Below are 23,111 nucleotides of genomic sequence, written 5' to 3' on the forward strand. Positions count from 1 at the left end.
TAGAGTATTGATGCTGACTACCACCCCTGGAGTCATGAGTTGGAATCCAGTGTGTGCTGAGTGACTCCAGCAAAGTCTCCTAAGCTACCAATTTGGACCGGTTGCTAGGGAGGGTAGAGTCACATGGGGTAACCTCCTCATGGTCACAATTAGTGGTTCTCGCTCTCAATGGGGCACATGGTAAATTGTGCGTGGATCGCAGAGAGTAGCATGAGCCTCCACATGCGGAGTCTCCGCAGTGTCATACATAACGAGCCACATGATAACATGCAGGATTGACTGTCTCCGAAGCATAGGCAACTGATATGAGGAGACATCATATTTAAAATACTGAATTAAAAAACCGGAGACCAAGAAAGCTGTTCCTTGTGATTAAATTGTGCTTTTTTTTAATGTTAATAAAAAGTTATTATAAATGAATATGGATTACAAAGTATGTGGTTTATTTTGCTGCTTTGAAACGATGTGTGTTGTGAAAGGCGCAAATAAAATTGACTTGACATTTCTGAAAAAACAAGTTTTAAATTGATTCAATGAGCCTGTATGATCATATCGGACATGAAACGGGTGGATGAGTATCCTCACGTTTAACACACTTCTAAGGCCTAAGACATCAGAGTTTACGTCAATTCTTCTTTAAAATGTTAATATCAATCAACAACTTTTGCATGTCAGTTGTGTCTAATAGAGCAGATGCGATAACAATCACCGTGGCCCTAATCTCCAATAATCTGTGGTAAACGGGGTGTTCCAACCCCACAAACAGCACTTTTTGGGCAGTTTCAGCGCAATTTCAGCACCCATAGACAGCAGATCTTTTCTGGACTACCAAAAGAATCCGGAAGGGACGGGGTGGAGGGTTTGTTTGTAAACAGTAACTTAATCTATACTGAGGACACTTTACTCCATTGGCATACTGCTTTTGGCAAAGTATATTGTAGGGAAGCATGTATTTTCGTACACAATGTGCTCGAATTTATCTTCCATTTCCAGTGTGACAAACGAACCAGAATTTATTTTAACAGAAAATTTTACATCTCTAACTAGATTCATTTTTATTTATACTTCCAAATTAGAATAAAAATGCAAACTGTTCCTAATTATTTCCGAGATGAAAACTGGATGGTTATCGTTGAATTAAACATGCAACATTATGAATGTGACAACAATGTATAGTACAATTGAATATTGTAAATAACATTTACTGCACAGTATGCAATATATATTTCCATTAAGATCATATTAAACGACTACTAAAACAATTGTTATCAATGTGTGATTGCGAGTAATTCGTATATTTGTTTCCAAAGTCATCCATCGCCACCTGTTGTTAATCGGACGTGTTAGTTTAAATTCTCCAAACACCTGGACACTCCATTCACATATTTTCATGCCTGTAAACGCACAGGTGTTACATTTTAATTGAATTAAATGTTTATTTTAATTTGGGAAGCTTTCTAAACTTCTAAAACATTTGTTGTCAACGCGAGTTATATATATATTGTTGCAAAGTATTTTATCGCCACCTGTTGGTAATCTGTGGTGTTGCACTTCAGATCTTTTCATGCCTCCAGTCGCACAGGTGATTCATTTTAATTCAATTGAATGTCTATGTTGGTTTAAGGAAATGTTTTGATATAACAGCTTGTCTAAAATGAATAGAAACCAAAGACAATATATTCTCATTCAAAGAACCCCAAGCCTTTATTCACCACAGCTTGCTCCCTGTTACAAGTGTTAAGGGAATAAAACACACAGCTGGAAGAGAAATATGTGGATGGCAGGTGTGTGACATCTCATACAAGAGAAATGGGACATTCCAACGCTGTTCTACCACATCGCTTTTGACACACACACACACACACACACACATACACACTCACACACACACACACACACACACACACACACACACACACACACACACACACACACACACGTCATTCTGTCATGTCCATTTTAACTGTTTATATATCCCCCTCTTAAACCCAAGAATCTTTAAATCTAGGTTCTCTTTGGCACACTTTGATTAGAATAAGAGAACCGCAAACAAATATTTCTCAAGAAATGAGAAGGTTAAAGAGTTCAAATGGTCAACAAGAGTCAAGAGGTGTCACATGACTTCGGCTGGGCTCAAACCACAACATGTTATTTTTTGTAAAAAAAAAAATACCTAAATCATGCTGAGCAGGATATAAACTGTGTAAATGTGTGTCTGTGGGTTGTGAATATTTACTACATGATTGTATGAAAAAAGAGTAAGAGTTGTCTTTGTAAATGCTTTGATAGTTACCTGTTAGAGTTGCGTGTACTGTGTGTACTGTGGCGGCTTTACTCTCTCCACATGGACAAAAAGACACTTATGTGAATACTGGGTTAAGAGAAGACATGGTAAATGTCAGCTAGCCAGCAAACTCACAAACACCAAAGCCTGGCACAAGAAAAACTAGCAGATTTGATAAAGAGAGAGAGGGAGGAGGGGGAATACATCCACTAAAAGAGAAAGATACAGACAGAGAAACTTATAAAATGGCACAACGCTATACTTTTCATAGTTTCATATAAAACAAATAGGAAGTATTTACAAAAAAAAAAAAAACTTTCATCTGTTTGGTTTCAAATTTAGCAAAACAATTTTTTTGTGTTCCTTTTGTCTTATGGACTCTATCAGGGGAGGATGCTGATAGTGAGGGGGGCAGATTTGATTCCCTTTCTCTGGGGCAGGGTGGGGCAGGAGGGGGGTGGGGCACCAGAGACTCTTCTCTACTAGGCAGCAGAAGTGCGGTGAGAGGGGGTCTCTCTGGGGACAGAGGGTCACAGGTATGGGAGGAGGGGGTGATGGGGTGGTGGGTGTAAGGTGATGTGCTCATGCTGTCAGTTCTTCCCTCAGCTCTTTGTTTCTGCGCACCTCCTGAGCATGCTTCTCCTGAAAGTTGGAAACATAAAAAATAAATAAATTAACATAAACATTGTAATTCATATCTTAAAAGTTGTTGCTAGTACATTGCTAGATTGTTACTAGGGTATTGCTATCTATCTATCTATCTATCTATCTATCTATCTATCTATCTATCTATCTATCTATCTATCTATCTATCTATCTATCTATCTATCTATCTGTCTATCTGTCTGTCTATCTGTCTGTCTGTCTGTCTGTCTGTATTTATCTGCCCATTTTATTTATTGCCATGTGAAATTGTAAGTCTGATCACTTACAAAAATAATAGCACACTTCTCCTGAACAAACTGCCAAACATGAGTTATCAGGCCTTAGCAAACTAGCACAACTATAAATTATAAAGGAATATTTCAATAAAAAAATATTAATTTATGTAATTAGTAAATGATGATATAATTCCTTTAACTATTCCTTTAAGAGAGAATTTGTCCAAGTTATTAAGGGCCAATTAATCACATACTCTATCACAATGAAGAGCACAATTCAGTTACAAGTCAAGACTTCAAGCTTCTAACAAAGCAGCCTTGAGAACCCTCACTTGCTCATGCAGACGTTCCAGCATGGCTGCAAGGTGGGCATCACGGTTTTCCTTGATCTGCTCCATCTTCATATTGAGTTTCTCCTCCGCCAACCTGCTGAAGTTGCTGTTCTCCTCCATGGCCTTCAGCAGTACATCCCGCTCGTGCTCACGCTTCTCAGCCAGAGCCCTCAGCACTTCAGCCTCCTGGGACTGTAGAGGAAGAGAGAGAGATGGATTACATTTTTATGTTAATTCATAAGGTAGACATTCTTGGTCAATAATCAATAACTCCCTGCCTACAGAGAAAGAAAAGCCATATCTTAAACAGATGAATTTACAACAGAAAACATTAACCTTTAACATGTGCCTCATCTGTAGGATGGGTGTAACCTGAATTATATATGACTTACAGGTGAAACTCGAAAAATTAGAATATCGTGCAAAAGTTCATTAATTTCAGTAATTCAACTTAAAAGGTGAAACTAATATATTATATAGACTCATTACAAGCAAAGTAAGATATTTCAAGCCTTTATTTGATATAATGTTGATGATTATGGCTTACAGCTTATGAAAACCCCAAATTCAGAATCTCAGAAAATTAGAATATTACATGAAATCAATAAAAAAAAAAAGGATTTTAAATACAGATATGTCGGCCCTCTGAAAAGTATAATCATACATATGTACTCAGTTCTTGGTTTGGGCCCCTTTTGCATTAATTACTGCATCAATGCGGCGTGGCATGGATGCTATCAGCCTGTGGCACTGCTGAGGTGTTATGGAAGACCAAGATGCTTCAATAGCGGCCTTCAGCTCTTCTGCATTGTTTGGTCTCATGTCTCTCATCTTTCTCTTGGCAATGCCCCATAGATTCTCTATGGGGTTCAGGTCAAGCGAGTTTGCTGGCCAATCAAGCACAGTAATACCATGGTCATTGAACCAGGTTTTGGTACTTTTGGCAGTGTGGGCAGGTGCCAAGTCTTGCTGGAAAATGAAGTCAGCATCTCCATAAAGCTTGTCTGCTGAAGGAAGCATGAAGTGCTCTAAAATGTCCCGGTAGACGGCTGCGTTGACTCTGGACTTAATAAAGCACAGTGGACCAACACCAGCCGATGACATGGCTCCACAAACCAACACAGACTGTGGAAACTTCACACTGGACTTCAAGCATCTTGGATTGTGTGCCTCTCCATTCTTCCTCCAGACTCTGGGACCTTGGTTTCCAAATGAGATGCAAAATTTGCTCTCGTCAGAAAAGAGGACTTTGGACCACTGAGCAACAGACCAGTTCTTTTTTTCTTTAGCCCAGGTAAGACGTTTGACATTTGAAGCCCATGTCCAGGACCCGTCTGTGTGTGGTGGCTCTTGATGCAGTAACTCCAGCCTCAGTCCACTCCTTGTGAAGCTCCCCCACACATTTGAATGGCCTTTTCCTGACAATCCTCTCCAGGCTACGGTCATCCCTGCTGCTTGTGCACCTTTTTCTTCCACACTTTTCCCTTCCACTTAACTTTCTATTAATGTGCTTTGATACAGCACTTTGAGAACATCCAACTTCTTTTGCAATTACCTTTTGAGGCTTTTCCTCCTTGTGGAGGGTGTCAATGATGGTTTTCTGCACAACTGTCAGGTCAGCAGTCTTCCCCATGATTGTGAATTCAACTGAACCAGACTGAGAGACCATTTAAAGGCTCAGGAACCCTTTGCAGGTGTTTAGCTGATTAGAGTGTGACACTTTGAGCCTACAATACTGAACCTTTTCACAATATTCTAATTTTCTGAGATTCTGAATTTGGGGTTTTCATAAGCTGTAAGCCATAATCATCAAAATTATATCAAATAAAGGCTTGAAATATCTTACTTTGCTTGTAATGAGTCTATATAATATATTAGTTTCACCTTTTAAGTTGAATTACTGAAATTAATGAACTTTTGCACGATATTCTAATTTTTCGAGTTTCACCTGTAATGATTCTTATCTGAGGTATTCATGATATCAAATTTTTAAATATCTTAAGTAAAGGATGTGCATTTGGCCAATTACCAAAAATAAATCCAACAGGGTTATCAGGACCCTGACACAAAGCCAAGGAGTAAAGGGGTTTATTTTGTGATAAAGACCAGCTAAATGTAAATTTTTATTTATTACTTGGCTACTTAACGAATAAATTTACATTTATGCATTAGGCAGACGCTTTTATCCAAAGCGTCCATTCACTGTATACATTTTATCAGTCTGAGTGTTCCCTGGGAATCAAACCCTTGATATTAGCCTGCTGGTGCCATGCTCTACCAGTTGAGCTACATAAAGAGACTTTTATACAACGGACAATTATACAGTTTAGTGCTAATTATACAAAAATCTTTGACCACAGAATGTCGCGATAGACCAATCAGAATCAAGTATTCCAGAGAGCCACGAAACAATACAAATTAAAACAACACGTGTACAGTATGTTCAGTATGAACTGTAGGTCACTCACTCTCCTCCTGTCCTCTGCTGCCTCCAGCTTCTTCTGGATGTCCTCCAGGGACACATCCCTCTTCTTGGGAGGAGAAGTGATGCTGTAACCTCCATCAGACGTGGGTGAGGGTGGCTTAAGGATGACCTCAAAGGCCTGGCCAGAAGCCCGTTTGTTAATGGGTTTAACCTCCATGTCTAAGCGTGCAAGACGCAAAGTGAGATGGTTAGCCATTGTTTAGAGACTGCAGTATGTCAGGCAACAAAGATTTATCTGCACATTGGTGAGGTTTGAACATCTGGATGCAAGCAGTCGAATGTACAAACTGGCTTTTGCTCGTGTAATGAGCTCATATAACTTTGTTATACAATCACCAAGATCATACATCAGACATTTATTGATCCATATTAGCTGTAAAGATGTCTAACAAATGTTTAATATTGCCTAGCAGTACATATGTACAGCATATAGGCCAATAAAGAGTTATATTATGGAGATCAGACAAAAAACCTTAAAGGAATATTTCACCAAAAAATGCAAAAACTCTCATGTTTTTCCAAACCTGTATGAATTTGTTTCTTCCTTGGAACACAGAAGGAGATATTAGGCAGAATGTAAGCCTCAGTCAACATTCACTTCCATTATATGAAAATAAAAAAAAATAAGTGAATGGTGACTGAGGTTAACACAATGCCTAGCATCTCCTTTTGTGTTCCATGGAAGAGAATAAGTCAGGTGAGTATATTTTTACAGGATTTTCATTTTTGGGTGAAGTATCACTTCAAATCAAAGAGCATTATAGAAAATGTTTTGACACAACTTTTTATTACTGGCATAATATTTTCATTTCCTACCTTCAAACTCTCCCATCAGATTGTTGCGTGCCTCTGGGTAGAGACAGGAACAGATGAGGGAAACGAGGGACAGCTCCTTCATCTTCTCTTTGTATGCTGTAGGGAGACAGAAAAGTATTGACCCAGATCCTCTCTCGCAGTTTCTGATTTATTATTTGAGATTGAATCTCTAATGTTGCAGAAAATAACCCAAATCATCAAGAGCCCATGGACATATATAAAAAAATTAATAAATACATATATAATAATATATGTTTATAAAAAAAATTCTAAATGTGCTTAAGTTCAAAACATTTTTAATGTTTTTATATGTTTGAAGAAACTTTGAAATCAACTTGGGTTGATTTGCAGGGTAAAAGCACCATTAAACAAACATAGTGTAATCATGTTTGTCAATATTTATTCATGATAATGATTTCATAGTGCTACTGAAAAAATACAGCATTTTCATATATGGGGTCCCTGGGTTGGAAAACGTTGGCAAGTCCTGATCTAGAGGAAAAAAATGGCTTTTCTTCAGTGCTTTGTAAGAACAAACTAGCATTCGTGACCTCACAAGGTTTTCTAAAAGACAATATTCATCACAAGATCCACCCATCCCCCTCCACCCCAACCATCAACGATGTGTTACATTATTTATTGGAATCCATTTTTGCCCAGACTTCACTGTTGGTGGTGTGTGCGGTTAGTGAGTCGGCATGATCAAAGCAGACTCAAGACGAGACAGATTTCCTGATGGCTGTTTATGAGATACAAGCTACACAGATCCTACTGGAATCAACCCAAATCCATAACTTCAGAATAATTTTTCTTTTTCTCTGTCTAGCAATAAATGCTTGGATGCAACACTGCAAAATATCTTTATCCTTTAATAAGCATTTATTTTTTTGCTATGTTTTCCACTAAAATATCTAAACATCCTGAGAACAAGATACATTTACGGGTTAATAATAAGAATATATCTTTACTTAAGTACCCCGTTGGCAAATTGTGACTTTGTTTTAAGCAAAAAAATAATTTAAAACATACTATTTTGTTAGATTTATGCTTAAAACATGAAAAAGATGGTATAATAAGGTTGTATTAATTACAGTTAATGGTTAGGTATCACTAAGAGTAAACTTATTTTTTTAAATATTTCTAACAGCATTTATGAATCTTGGTACATTTATAAAAAGCAATATTAATACATGTTAGTTCATAATGCATTAACTAATGTTACATACTGTATATGTGAAATATTAAAAACATATGTTAAAATTAACAGTAGACAAGATTTATAAGTGTTAAAGTATTGATTGTTCATTGAGGTGTTCATGTTAACTTGTCTACAGTAGTTAACAAATACCTTAAAAAGTGTTAACAAAATAAAAGTTAACACACACACACACACACCATGATTTAATTTATGTATGGATTGTTTTTCCAAATGAGAACATCCCAAAAGGCAGGTTTTTTCAGATTTTGCTCAATTTTGTTACACATTTGTCCCCAAACTATAGCCACACACACACACACACACACACACACACACACACACACACACACACACACACACACACACACACACACACACACACACACACACACACACACCTCACTATCTAATGCAAATTTGCAACTCAAGTAAATGTATCTTGTTTTAAGGTTGTTTAGATATTTTTACTAGAAAAATGCTTTTGCAGTAAAACAAGGCTAAATCTTTCAAACAATAATGGTGGTAGATGCTATATTGAAGCGTTTAAGCGATTTTCCTTGAGTAAACAGGACCATTTATCTTCTCTAGGTGAGTGCATATAAATCAATGTCTTGACAACAGTGCGATGTTGATGCTATCAAATACATTTCTCCATCCAGATGTTAGAATGCTATGCTTTCTAACACCAATCTACTTTCTCCAGCTGCTCTCTGACTAAGCCTCTCGAAATAACCGTCTGATCGCAGTTATTTAATCTAACCGCGGTTATTTGAGACAACTGCGATTACTGGGCATTCCAATTCCATTTAAGGACTTTTAAACAAGCGAATATACTGTATAAATGCTATAAACGGTGTGTTAGTGTGTCTTTTAGTCGAGTCCAAGCATCACTGAGCCGCACTTAGCACCTTAGGAAGGAGCTGCGGAGGTCAGCTTCTTTCTGGAAGAACACGTGAAGAGCCTCTCAAGCGCTCTGATGCGCACACTGTCAGCAGATGCTCGCACTAAACTCGAAAAATAGAAACGAACAAGTATCAACTTTGAAAGTGAACGCATGCTCCATTTTCACATTAACCGATCGTGTAATGGCAAATGTTCCTGGTTCATACATGCTGTGTTAATGACACGCAGTGACAAAGAGGAGGAGACGCACAATTACTCTATTTCTTTGGAGTGATAAAATAATGAAACTGATTCTTAAAGGTTTTGCTTCATAAGAGATAAGAACTCGTGAGTTTAATCAGAGCATTAAAATAACATGTGAAAGTGAATAAATTAGGAAATAAATATTTTACTACTGCATAGTATAATACAAATGTAATATAAATATAATAATATATATAAAATATATTAGATGTTTTATTAAAACAATTATAAAATATATGAGTTCAAAAAACAAGTGTAAATGTAAAATTGACCAAAACCAAAGTTGACCAAAACGAGATATTTTATGTCTTTAGGAATATTTTGATATTTAAAACATTAGCTTTCTTGTTATTCATAAGTTATTTAAATCCTTCAAAGGAAATCATAGTTTATCCCTATTTTATTATTTGATTTATATATTTGAAGTAAAATATGTAAAAAAAATGTATGAAGTACACACGCAGAAAAAAAGCAAATATATGACAATTTATGATAATTAATCGTGAAAGCCCCTAACCTGACAATTAATCATCATAAACGTTATTATTCGTCATCCAAATTTCATAATCGTGACAGCCCTATCTCCACCCAAAGGGGCACCTGGAAAAACCTGATCAACTCCCCCTCACTTGCAAGCTTATTAATCCTTCCTCACAAATATAGGAGGGCGAAAACTACGAATGGAATGAGGAAAGAAAATCACTGTGTTCACTCCCGCTAGGATTAAAAGCCCTCAGGCATGCTGCTTTTCGTGTAGGGGGCTTTAATTAGTAATTACTGGAGCAAACCATTCCTGCCGGTAAAGTGAGGGGGTGGCAATGGGGATTTATGTGTTCGAAGATCTCTGCAAGCTTTTTCCCTTTTCACGGTAAGATAAGGCCGATAGACAGCTCAGTGAAGCAGATAATTCAGGTCAACCGGCTGGTGAGCAGGTGAAAAGGATCTAAGGCAGATTACTGAATCTGTATGCTTGCAACATACTAGAGGTTTTGTAATTTGGAAAGAGTAGCTAGAGTAGCCCCCATCCCCTTGGGGACCACACCCTTTTTGTAGCTATGTAACAGTGGGACAATACAATACAACACAAAAAAAAAATTGTGCCAAGTATTCTGAGAACACGCTGGTTTGAGCAATTCAAGACATTCTTGTTCATGTTTCCATTTTTTCCAGGTCTTAAGCCACTGAATTAGTTATACCTTCATGTATACAGTGGTGCAGTTCCATGTATTACATCTGTACCACCACTGAATACAATGTAGAACAAATGTAAAAGACACAAAATCTGCAGTAAGGATGTATGATCCAATAGACAAAGTAAATGTCTGCCCTTTGTGTGGTTTCTTTGATAATGCATCAGCATGCCCACCCTAGAAATCAATAATGGCCCATCCCACCACACTCTCTCTCTTTCTTTCTCTCTCTCTCTCTCTCACACACACACACACACACACACACACACACACACACACACACACACACACACACACACACACACACACATGTTCTGTCCACTGCAGTTGGGCAGATGCCCCCAAAGCTGAGCTTTCACTCTCCATTGACATTGCAACCACCAATTAAAAAAAAAAAAGTATAACTGACATGAGACCACATGCAACATTTATGCAAAAATAACCATCTTATTATGGCATTTCAGATCATTTATATGAAATACATTAATCAAATAGGACATTCATATTCATTTGCCTCACAAAGCAATGACTGGCCCCACCCCAGTGCTTTGAAACATTGCTGAATGTGTCTATTTAAGCACATACTGCTTCAATTACTTATACGCCAAAGATTAATGGGGCTTGATTGGATAAGTCATACTGCCCTCACATATCCAGTAATCTTAGATGATAAACATGGATGGGTGGGGTGGAGTTTACATGGGGAGATCAGTAATATTCATTGATATTGGACATATCCTTGGAACATAAAGTAACTTGCAGCTCTGTTTTTATATTCTGTCAGGCAGAGATGGTATTGTACAAATTAACCAATAAATAAATAAAAATGATCAATTAAAGGTCTCATTAACTAAGTCAAGCAGCCATGCTTTTAAATGTGTTATATCAGATCATCAATATGACACCATAATGAGCAATTTGATAATACATAAGCGACATAATCTTGCACAGAAATGCATGATTATTATTTTAATCTGGATTACATGGGAGTGTTATGGAGTTGACAAATGCACCAAGGTCTTTCTGACAACCCTATACATATTCTATAAACCTCATTAAATGGCAAGCTCTTTCTCATTAGCAGAAGGCATTTATTAGGACATTCCTCATGCTTTTTGTGAAACTAAATAAAACATCTCCAGACATTTCCCCATATGTAAATGCATAGCAGGACAAGATTAACTGTACATAACTGGATTTCCATATGAGATCTCTCTCAGGAAGCTGTCATTTAACTTTTCAAATGACATGACAGCTTGAACAGTGGCATTCACCCAATGTCCAACAGTGCACTATTGCCCTGCCCTGCAGGCATCTATAGCAAAAATAGCCACCTTGTGAATGTTACATGCCCCACTTTTGCCGCCTACAACATAATCCAACATCACAACAGCACTGAGACATGCTTAGCGGCGAGACAACCACAGCCTTGATATACTTCCAGATAAAACATCAATCAGTTTAGTACTGCAGTCTGCATTTAATATGGTGCCAGAACACTAGAAATGGTGTGACATTTTTGTTTGGACACAAAAATCCTCAATTACAATAATTTTGAATGATTTGGGTAATGCCAGCTAAATGGTAACATCAAGGCACAAGAATAAATTGAAGGTGTGAGAACCATGGATTTTCTTAATAAATATTATTTACTCATCATAAATATGGTAAAACAGGAATGCAGCCAGTGCATAGTCTGTGATAAACACCAGCTAATGAGCCCAAATTAATGACTTCAAACCAGTTATTAACTCTGTAATTTGTGATAATTGCAAATAATTAAGGAATTTTGTCCATGTAATACACATGACCAAATAGACAAATCTCATATTTTACTATAACAGCTTTGACTGACAATCAATATATCAGCCATTCCTAAATGAATATCTCAAGATGGCTTGAAATATAGTTTATAGTGACTGTCAAAAGCTTAAACTGTTCTGAGTATGTAATTGTCAAGCTTTATTGGATCTGAAGGCTGAAACACAGAGCATGAGCTTGGGTGGGGTTCTTCTGCATTATGCTGGAGATGCATGAGCCAGCAGGTGCACTGTCACCATCATGTGAAACGTTAAGTCGTATAAAACATGTTCTAATATATATTTTCAAGCATGCATTCTCAATAATAACACAATTGAATATGGTTTGAATTAATAAAGCCTTCCTTTTCTGCGTGCACCTAAAATGCCATATTTAAAAATTAAACAGCATGGGTCTTAAATAAGACAGCGCATCTATATTCCTGAAATATCCCAGTCAGTATGTATAACCCTTTTATTCCATTTCAACCTGCACCACCCCGTGAGGCTCTTTTGTGCGCCCAGTCTCATCAACCCCCTAGCGCGCATCTCTTAGCATCCCTTAACCTGCATCATAAGCATGCACAATGTTAGGAAGGTTTGTCTTACCGATTGCAGTTTTGGACATGGCTGGAGTTGTTGCGGTGACTGGTGCGTCTCAGCTCTGTGCGGTGGCGAGGAACTGTTCGCTCTGATAAGGCACTGAGTCAGCAGAACGGCGCTCTATGGGGAAGGAGTGCGTGAGAGCAGGTCCGGGTATTACGATCGTGCGTGTGTTCAATCAGATTGGCTGTTGCTGTTTGTCCTTTCGATTTTATAGGGGGCAGGTATACAGCAGTATACTACAGTAAGCTTCATCAAGAGGCTGGTTATTGGATGAACATTTGGTAACTTGCATATTCACAGAAGTCTAGATGAAGCACATTATCATTATCTCATTATGGATTATTTTATCTGAATAGCTGGCTGTCTGCGGTCTTCTTCTCATTTAGTATTTTATGCAATTTTGTCAAATATCACATGTAGTAGCCTATTTTATATTTAATTTTACATATAGCATTTTAGGAGATTTTGTAGGATTACTGACGAGGAAGCTGCACTGGGTTCCTGGGTGCCCCTCCCAGAGTATCTAGGGACTGAGGCCAACGTGATGCTTTTATGTACCTCATTGTATTTCAACCGTTTGTAAATATTATTTTAGTTATAGTTAAATTATGTTTTACACACTATTTGTTAAAAATATACATTTAGTAAGTTCAGAGGACACATCAAAACATTACTATTAATATTAATAATTGTGAAATATGTATTTGGTACATTTGGTCAGTAATAATAATAATAATTATAAATATTTATAAAACAATAAATTAATGATTTTTGGCACAATGACTCATCAAATTATTGTGTTTACAAATGACAATATCAACAGTTAAATAATAAAACAATAGGCCAGGTCAATGACCTGTCACTCATTTCTTTTGTCCAGAACTTTTAAGTAATCAAAAAATAAATAAAAATGAAATTAATATAAAACCATTACTTGAATATCTTTCAAATTTTTTAGTTCAAAGTCATTTTGATGTTTTCTGGGTCTTAAGGTCAAAAATATCTATGTGGTGTAACCGAGTGGAGATGTCACGATTCCCTTGTTGTCTGCCCTGTGTTTCACCTGTCTTTGTCTAAAACTACACTTCCCACAATTCCTGGATCTAATCACTGCCAGCACTCTGTCATTGTTCGCACCTGATTGTCGTTTGTGATCATCCTGCGTCTGTGTATATAAACCCTGTTTGTTCTCCACTCTGTGTCAATCGTTGAATGTTGATGAATGTTACGTATGTTTCTCTCGTGGTTTATGTTTCGCTGTTCATGTCTTCGCCGTTGCCCTTCCAGCTGTGTTCATCCCGCCGTGTTTCCCTAGTTCCATGTTCTTCCGATGTTTTCTTGTTTTAATTTCAGTTTTCCCATTGTGGATGTTTCTTTTGTTCCTGTTTGTTTGTTTTCACTCTGTGCTTAATAAAACCCGCATTTAGATCCCACTCCTTGTCTGCCCTCGTCTGCATTATAACAGGAGACAACAAAATAATAATAAAAAACTATTCTCATTAAAAGACATAATTCATGAATAAATACATTTTGGCATAATTAGTTTGGAATAAACTAATATTATATAATTTTTTTTTTAAATATAAAAAAATAAAATAAGCAGTGAAACAAATTTGTTTAAAATATTATTAATATTAAAAATATTACATTCATGGACAAAAAACTAAATGTTTTTTCATTTCGGTTCGTTCTGAGCAGAAACAGTATGTTTTCGTTCCGGTTCCAGTATTCCGCAGCCTCTTTCCCAACTGGTAACCAGTATGAACTAAACAAAGGAATGGTTAATTATGCTCTTTGTTTTATTGACAGCACTCAGGGCTAAGGGTGGGTATTATACAGCACCAGTTGAAGTGTTGCCAGGTCTCACAAGAGAAACAAGTGACCTGGTCTGAAAAAACAAGTTCAAAATAAGTGACATGCCACAATCAAAAATATAAGCAATTATTAATTTTTCCCATGTGTGGGAATTATCATCATAGAAATCATAACAAGCACATTATACTGTAGCCTATTTAAAACAAGATCTTTCAATAAATGTATCCTTAATATTAAATATATCCCCAAAAATAACACATGGCCATCTAAAATCAATTAATAGCCAAAATCTCTGTTTCCAGCATACACTTCATGGGCATGTTTGGACTAAACGTCATATGCAAATTATTTTATTTAAAGTATTAAATAGTTGTTTATTTTATTTTAATAATTTGTTTTAATGACAGATCTGCTTCTCGATCAAACCCCTGCTGCATCAAATCCATATCAGTGCATCATATCTAACAATAACTCAGCGCAGAATTGGAAACAACTGAGATATGTCATTTTTACCTCCATTTTTTTCCTTGCATCTGGATTAATCATGCATGTATTTGTAGTAATTTTAGCAGAAGTCAGAAGTTTACATACACTTAGGTTGAAGTAATTAAAAATCATTTTTAACCACTCCACATATTTAATATTAGTAAACTATTGTTTTAAAAGTCATTTAGGACATCTACTTTGTACATGTCATGAGTAATTTTTCCAACAATTGTTTACAGACAGATTTTTTCACTATATCACAATTGCAGTGGGTCAGAAGTTTACATACACTAAGTTAAATGTGCCTGTAAGCAGCCAGAAAACGATACCAGAAAACGATGTCGAGCCATTAGACAGTTAGCCAATTCGTTTCTGATAGGAGGTGTACTGAATTGGAGGTGTACCTGTGGATTTATTTTAAGCCCTACCTTCAAACTCAGAGCCTCTTTGCTTGACATCGTAGGAAAATCAAAAGAAATCAGCTAAGACCTCAGAAAAAAATTTTGTGGACCTCCACAAGTCTGATTCATCTTTGGGAGCAATTTCCAAATGCCTGAAGGCACCACGTTCATCTGTACAAACAATAGTATGGAAGTATAAACACCATGGGTCCACGCAGCCATCATACTGATCAGGAAGGAGATGCATTCTGTCTCCTAGAGATTAACATAGTTTGATGTGAAAAGTGCAAATCAATCCCAGAACCACAGCAAAGGACCTTGTGAAGATGCTGGAGGACTTTGCTGCAGGAGGGACTGCTGTACATCACAAAATAGATGGCATCATGAGGAAGAAAAATTATGTGGATAATATTGAAGCAACATCTCAAGACATCAGCCAGGAAGTTAAAGCTCATTTACAAATGGGTCTTCTAAATGGACAGTGACCCCAAGCATACCTCCAAATTTGTGGCAAAATGGCTTAAGGACAACAAAGTCAAGGTATCGGAGTGGCCATCACAAAGCCCTGACCTCAGTCCAATAGAAAATTTGTGGGCAGAACTGAAAAAGCATGTGCGAGCAAGGACGCCTTCAAACCTTCACCAGTTCTGTCTGGAGGAATGGGCCGAAAGAAGCTTGTGGAAGGCTACCCAAAAGATTTGACCCAAGTTAAACAATTTAAAGATGCTACCAAATACTAACAAAGCATATATGTAAACTTCTGACCCACTGGGAATGTGATGAAAGAAATAAAAGCTGAAATAAATATTTCTCTCCACTATTATTCTGACATTTCACATTCTTAAAATAAAGTAGTGCTCCTAACTGACCTAAGACAGGGAATATTTAAGACAGAAATTGTGAAAACTGAGTTTAAATGTATTTGGCTAAGGTATACAGTATGTAATCTTCTCACATCAACTGTATATATATATATAGCTGCCAAAAAGGTCTTCAGCATGTCACAGAAGGCACGGGAATGTGTGATGCAGAGGTTTCCTTCAGAATTATGTTCTACTAAAAAGAGTGAAGCCCCATTTTTTGGGCAACAGAAGGTGGTGCAATTCACTACATGAACACGCACTTCCAGTTCAGCTCTTCAACATCAATTATGAAGGAAGCATTGTCTGCACAATGAATTAATAACAATCTGGTGACTGAACAAAGAGGTTTAGGAATTGCACAACAGTAGGTAGATGATAACATGTGCATCATCATTCAAGTTCAGAAGTCATTAGCATGAACAGAGTAGATCCTTGAATGATTAGTAGATTAAATAATCCATAGACCATGTTGACATTTAATCAGTGAATAATCCTGAGCTGTTTTGAAATATATATATATATATATATATATATATATATATATATATATATATATATATATATATATATATATATATATATATATAATACATTACATACATTCATATTTTATATATTCATATTCTAGACTAAACCGAAATAATTTTTTTAATGCATGGACAACCAACTATCAGTTCCCCTTCTGTCGCTCTCTCCACGTTGTGTCGGAGAAGCGACACTAGGGGTCTCTCTTGAGCGCCGATATCCACCTCTGATCTATGAAAAAAGGCCAATGAGAGTTGGCAGCCAGTATTTGCATGTCCCGCCCCCGGACATACGGGTATTTAAGCGGCACAAATACGGGAGTTCATTCAGAAAATTTCTTCGGAGCCGATGGTCTGTCTGCAGTTTGCTGCGAGTTACACACCACTATTATGTTCCTGTTTCCTCTGACGATCTGCATGCTGTTGGATTTGACGGCACACAACAGCGGCTTTCTCCTACTTTGCACGGCGTGCATTGTTGCCCCTGAGCGCTTCGACAGCGCAGACACACACACATACTGTGTATTAAAAGAGTTATTTCCCTTAAAAGAGTGAATTTCTCTAAAAGAGCAAAACACAGCGGCGTTGAACGTCCTTTTCAGGACGCGTCTTTTTCAAGATGCCCTTCCGCCCCTGTGTTGTTCCTGGATGCGGTAGAGTGCTCTCCGCTTCAGACGGCCACAGGCGCTGTCTCGTGTGTTTGGGCCGCAATCACACCGAGGCAGCGTTTGTGGATGGCTCATGTTCTCACTGCAAGAACATGACCATGACCACGTTGCGGTCGCGGCTTGCTTTCAACAGCGCGGGCGTAGACGGGGACGAGCGAGCGTGTCGGGGAACGGTAGCCCCCCCGCGAACCTCCCGTTCCCTGACACGCTCGCTCGTCCCCGTCTACGCTCGCGGCGATAGCGGCTTGCCTCATGGCCCGGCTGTCTATCCTCCCGAGCCCGAAGCAGATGAGCTCGCCGCTGCATCGGAGAGTGTGATGTCTGATGCCGAGGACTCCCCTGGACTGCCGCCTTCGTGCCAGCAGGCCCAGGCTGAGGCCGACGCTCAGATGTCTGACATGCTTTCCCGGGCCGCCGTGAGCGTGGGGTTGGATTGGAACCCTCCATCCTCCCCACAGCCTTCACGGTTGGATGACTGGTTCCTGGGGGCAGCGCGCCGTTCGCGGCCACGCATCCCCCTGGTCCCGTTTTTCCCGGAGGTGCATGACGAGCTGACGTCTACATGGAGAGCCCCGCTCTCCGCTCGTCTAGGTGCCACCCGCTCCACTCTCACCACCCTCGACGGCGGAGAGCGCCACGGATACGGGGCGATTCCCCAGGTCGATAGGGCAGTTGCGTACCATCTATGCCCCGGTAGCCCTACCTCCTGGCGTAGCCGCCCCGTACTCCCATCCAAGCCCTGTAGGACAACATCCTCGCTCAACGCGAAGGCCCACAGTGCGGCTGGACGCGCTGCCTCCGCCCTGCATGCGATGGCCCCCCTGCAAGTCCACCAAGCCAAAGCACTCAGAAACATGCACGGGGGTGGACCTGATCCTGATGTGCTGCAGGAACTGCGCTCAGCGACCGACCTCGCCCTGAGAGCGACGAAGGCCACAGCGCAGGCACTCGGACAGGCGATGGCCACCCTAGTGGTCCAGGAACGCCATCTCTGGCTCAATCTGGTCGAGATGCGTGAGGCCGACAAGAACCGCTTCCTAGACGCACCTGTCTCCCAGATTGGCCTTTTCGGCGACACCGTCGAGGACTTCGCCCAACAGTTCTCCGCGGTGAAGAAGCAGACGGAGGCCATCTCTCACATCATGCCCCGCCGCACACCTGCCGCTACGGGCCCTGCCCCGTCTGCTCGCCAAGGGCGCCCCCCTGCGGCGAAGAAACCAGCTCCTGCTCCGCCCCAACCCGGGCCCAGCTCTCAGCCCCAGCGTCGAGCACCCCGCAGGCGGCATATGCCCCCTGTCTCACGAACCCCCTCTAGGACCCGGAAGGCTCCCAAGCGTTCCTGAGACAGTCGACCCAGAGCCGAAGACGTTAGCTCCGGAGGTGGTAAGACCGCTCTGTCCCCAGGAGGGCCGGGAGGAGAATCCTTTGTTTTTTCATTTGCCACACCCCCTGACGGGGGCTGTGGTACCCACATTCTCAATAAAAGAGCTATTTCCTTTGCCTCTGGGTCACCTGGCCCGCAAATGCCGTTCTCACGGCAATCTGCTTTCAGATTACGACAGTCCCGGTACACCGGACGTGGCGATCCCGCCTTCCGCCTGCCCACGACTGTCCCCCGGCCGGCCGGTTCAGACGAGTCCAGAGGACGCCAACATCAGACCTCCTCCTCAGTCACGAACCCGCCCCCTGCCGGGTGCGCGGAGCAAGGTAAGTGCTTTGAGTTTATTCTCAGCACCTCAGCCTCAGGCCACAACGAAGCCGCCCGACGCTGCATTACCTGTTCCGCCCCGCTGCGAGGCCCCGCCGGGTACGTCCAAAATACTCGTCCCTTTGGTGCCCCTAGCGCAGAGCTGGGAAGCGTGGTTTTCACTTCCCAACGCGTCACGCTGGCTGCACCGGACCATTCGACTCGGTTACGCAATTCAGTTTGCCCGGCTCCCGCCCCCCTTCAGGGGCGTCCGCTTTTCCGCAGTACACGGCGAGCATGCCAGTTCCCTGCATACGGAAATCACGACCCTCTTAGCCAAGGGCGCGGTAGAGCCCGTCCCTCCAACCGAAATGAGGAAGGGTTTCTACAGCCCTTACTTCATTGTACCCAAGAAAGGCGGCGGCTTACGACCAATCCTGGACCTGCGAGTTTTCAATCGGGCCTTGTTAAAACTCCCGTTCAAAATGCTCACGCAGAGAAATATTCTGGCTGGTGTTCAGCATCTAGATTGGTTCGCAGCGGTAGACCTGAAGGACGCGTACTTCCACGTCTCAATTCTGCCGCGACACCGACCCTTCTTATGGTTCGCGTTCGCCGGCCAGGTGTTTCAGTACAAAGTCCTCCCCTTCGGCCTGTCTCTGTCCCCTCGCGTCTTCACGAAGGCAGAGGCGGCCCTTGCCCCGCTACGAGTAGCCGGCATCCGCATTCTCAACTACCTCGACGACTGGCTCATCCTAGCACACTCTCAAGTGTTACTATGCACACACAGAGACCAGGTGCTCCGGCACCTCAGCCGCTTGGGGCTTCAGGTCAACTGGGAAAAGAGCAAGCTCACTCCGGTTCAGAGCATCTCTTTTCTCGGGTTGGAGTTAGACTCAGTCTCAATGACAGCACGTCTCACGAGCGAGCGTGCTCAGTCGGTGCTGGACTGCCTCGCTTCCTTCAAGCCAGGCACAGTGGTCCCTCTAAAACTTTTCCAGAGGCTCCTGGGGCATATGGCGTCCTCCACGGCGGTCGCGCCGCTGGGGTTGATGCATATGAGACCACTCCAGCACTGGCTCCAGACTCGAGTCCTGAGACAAGCATGGCACCACGGCACGCATCGGGTAAGGATCACCCCCGCCTGCCTCAAAACACTCCGACCCTGGACAGACCTCTGCGTTTTACGGGCAGGAGTGCCCCTGCAGCAGGTGTCCCGACGCGTTCTAGTCACAACCGACGCCTCCCGGTCCGGGTGGGGTGCAGTGTGCAGCGGGCACGCAGCAGCGGGCCGTTGGAAAGGGGCCCCGCTGCGTTGGCACATCAACTGCCTGGAGTTGCTGACCGTACTTCTCGCCCTCAGGAAGTTCCTCCCGTTAGTTCGGGACAAACACGTCCTCGTGAGATCGGACAGCACCACGGTGGTGGCGTACATAAATCGCCAAGGCGGCGTACACTCCCGCCACATGTCACAACGCCTCTATCAAGAGGGTCGGGGACCTGCAAGCGTTCTCTGTCAGCAACACTTGCCTGGAGTTCGGTCTGGCAGATACGTCTGTGATCCTAAGACCGTGACCGGGCTATGTGCCCAAGGTTCCTACCACACCATTCCAAGATCAGGTAGTGAACCTGCAAGCGCTGCCCCGGGAGGAGGCAGACCCAGCCCTTTCGTTGCTATGTCCAGTGCGCGCCCTGCGCATTTACCTGGACCGCACACAGAGCACCAGACGCTCTGAGCAGCTCTTTGTCTGCTTTGGGGGACGGCAGAAAGGGAATGCCGTCTCCAAACAGAGGCTCGCCCACTGGGTTGTCGACGCCATCACACTGGCTTATCACACCCAGGCCGTGCCCCTACCCTTGCGGGTCCGAGCTCACTCAACAAGGGGTGTTGCGTCCTCGTGGGCACTGGCCAAGGGCACCTCCCTAGCAGACATCTGTAGAGCCGCGGGTTGGGCAACACCTAACACCTTCGCGAGGTTTTACAACCTCCGCGTTGAGTCGGTTGCGTCTCATGTTTTGTCAGGTCCGAGCCCGTAGAACTCGGTAAAACGTAGACCGACCGGCCGGGTGGATCGCTTGCGCCCAGCGCCCTTTTCCTGACGTCAAGGTTAAGTAGTGCGCCTTTTTTCCCAGGGCGCCCCACTCCGAGTCGGGACCCTGGCCGATTCCTCCCCAGCCCTCCGGGTCCGCGGTTCAGCGGAGGAACTCGCTGACCCAAGCCACTGCGGGTACCCTGATGGCTACCCTGTACTGGTATAGGTGCTCCACAGGTAAGGCCTCCTGCTCGGACTCCCCCTGTGTGTATTTCCACGGTTCTGTCCCCTTACGAGCGGACCCCCGTGTCTCCTTTAGGCAGTTACAGCTGCCCCGGTCGCCGTGCTGTAGCAACTCCCCCCTTTTGAGGCTGGATCTACCACCGCACCATACTTTCCACACGAGCCCTAAGACGGCCGTGTGACGTGTCTACCACTTTTCCTCCCCAAGAAAAAGGGCAGGTGTGGTCTCCGCAGGGTCTGGGTAAGACCCCCTTCCCTATATGCGTGTAAGGGCCCCGGCCGTGATTGCTCTATGCGAGAAACATAGAGAGAAAAGAGGCCCAGCCAGGCTGGCCCGTTCCCATGTTGGCAAACATCACCTTGTTCCCCTCTCAGGGTAACTAGAAGGATCCCGATGTTCGTATGGGGCATTGGGGAAGGGTACGTGCAGCCAGGTACAGACAATGCGCGGCACTGGATGAATCCCTGCCCGCCTCTGTATCGGCAGTTCACGAACACGGTTCAGCACATGGCAAGATTGGAATGGGTCCCCTAGTGTCGCTTCTCCGACACAAGGTGGAGAGAGCGACAGAAGGGGAACGTTTGGTTACGTATGTAACCTCCGTTCCCCGAGGGAGGGAACGACACGTTGTGTCTTTCCTCCACCATGTCGCTGAACCGAGCCACTGTTGTGGCCAGACCATTTCCGGCTCCTCAGAAAAATCCTGAATGAACTCCCGTATTTGCGCCGCTTAAATACCCGTATGTCCGGGGGCGGGACATGCAAATACTGGCTGCCAACTCTCATTGGCCTTTTTTCATAGATCAGAGGTGGATATCGGCGCTCAAGAGAGACCCCTAGTGTCGCTTCTCCGACACAACGTGTCGTTCCCTCCCTCGGGGAACGGAGGTTACATACGTAACCAAACGATATGCCAACTCAGGTCACGCCTAAAAATTCATGATCAAAGGGAAAACTGCATTATCATTTTCAGCCAGTAGGCGGCATTATATACTAAATATTTCAAGAAATACCAGATCTGATTATTGTAGCTAAGTGCACATCTTAATTTTCAAGATTTCAACAGGAACATTTTTCTGGAATAAAACAAAAAGGTAATAATATACAGTGGAGAAATTGCTTATATAAGTGCAGCACTAATCAAAGTTACAGCTACTTCTGGCTATGGTAGATTAACTAAACATTTAAAGGACAAATCCAATGAACCAGACATCTAAAGTCACTCAAGGGTGTCCTTAATAAATTTAAAATTAGTTTTGTTTATGCTTGAAAGAAATTTCTGGTTCCACGTATAAAGAAAACTCAGCATGGTATTTAATGGTCAGTGTGGGAAATTTAATTTCAAGAGCAGAGGCAAAACAATGAGGGAGGAAGTAGGCACACTATAATTTTCCTGGTTACTCATTAACTACAGGCCCACGAGGACACTGCTGAGCAGGACTGGAGGTCTAACATAGCAAAAGTCAAGAATGCATTATCAGTATGTTCACAAACCCACAACATAGCAAGTTTAAGTACAAAACATTTGATTTAGTGTGATAGATGTGTTGAACTCCTTCTGTCTAGTTGTTAAAGGTTATGGAAGCCCAGGAGTGCCATTTAAAAAGAATGAAGGATTAAATTATCAATCTATTAATCTGAAAATAAAAATGT

General features: G+C 42.0%; 2 protein-coding genes across 2 annotated transcripts in view; both read right to left on the reverse strand.

Annotated features, from left to right (window-relative positions):
• Positions 1–23,111, reverse strand: part of LOC127619914 (tumor protein D52-like) — a 206,421-nt gene that overhangs the window by 120,569 nt on the left and 62,741 nt on the right. The gene's annotated exons all lie outside the window — the stretch shown is intronic.
• LOC127619918 (stathmin-2-like) lies at positions 1,850–12,913 on the reverse strand. The gene is made up of 5 exons (XM_052092952.1): positions 12,741–12,913; positions 6,799–6,894; positions 5,966–6,141; positions 3,498–3,689; positions 1,850–2,926 (listed from the first exon to the last, which is right to left on the reverse strand). The coding sequence occupies exons 1-5, from the start codon at positions 12,757–12,759 to the stop codon at positions 2,867–2,869; spliced, it is 543 nt and encodes a 180-aa protein (XP_051948912.1). The 5' UTR covers positions 12,760–12,913; the 3' UTR covers positions 1,850–2,866.

This window comes from Xyrauchen texanus, chromosome 26 (genome assembly GCF_025860055.1).
Source record: "Xyrauchen texanus isolate HMW12.3.18 chromosome 26, RBS_HiC_50CHRs, whole genome shotgun sequence".
In the NCBI taxonomy this organism is placed as follows: Eukaryota; Metazoa; Chordata; class Actinopteri; order Cypriniformes; family Catostomidae; genus Xyrauchen; species Xyrauchen texanus.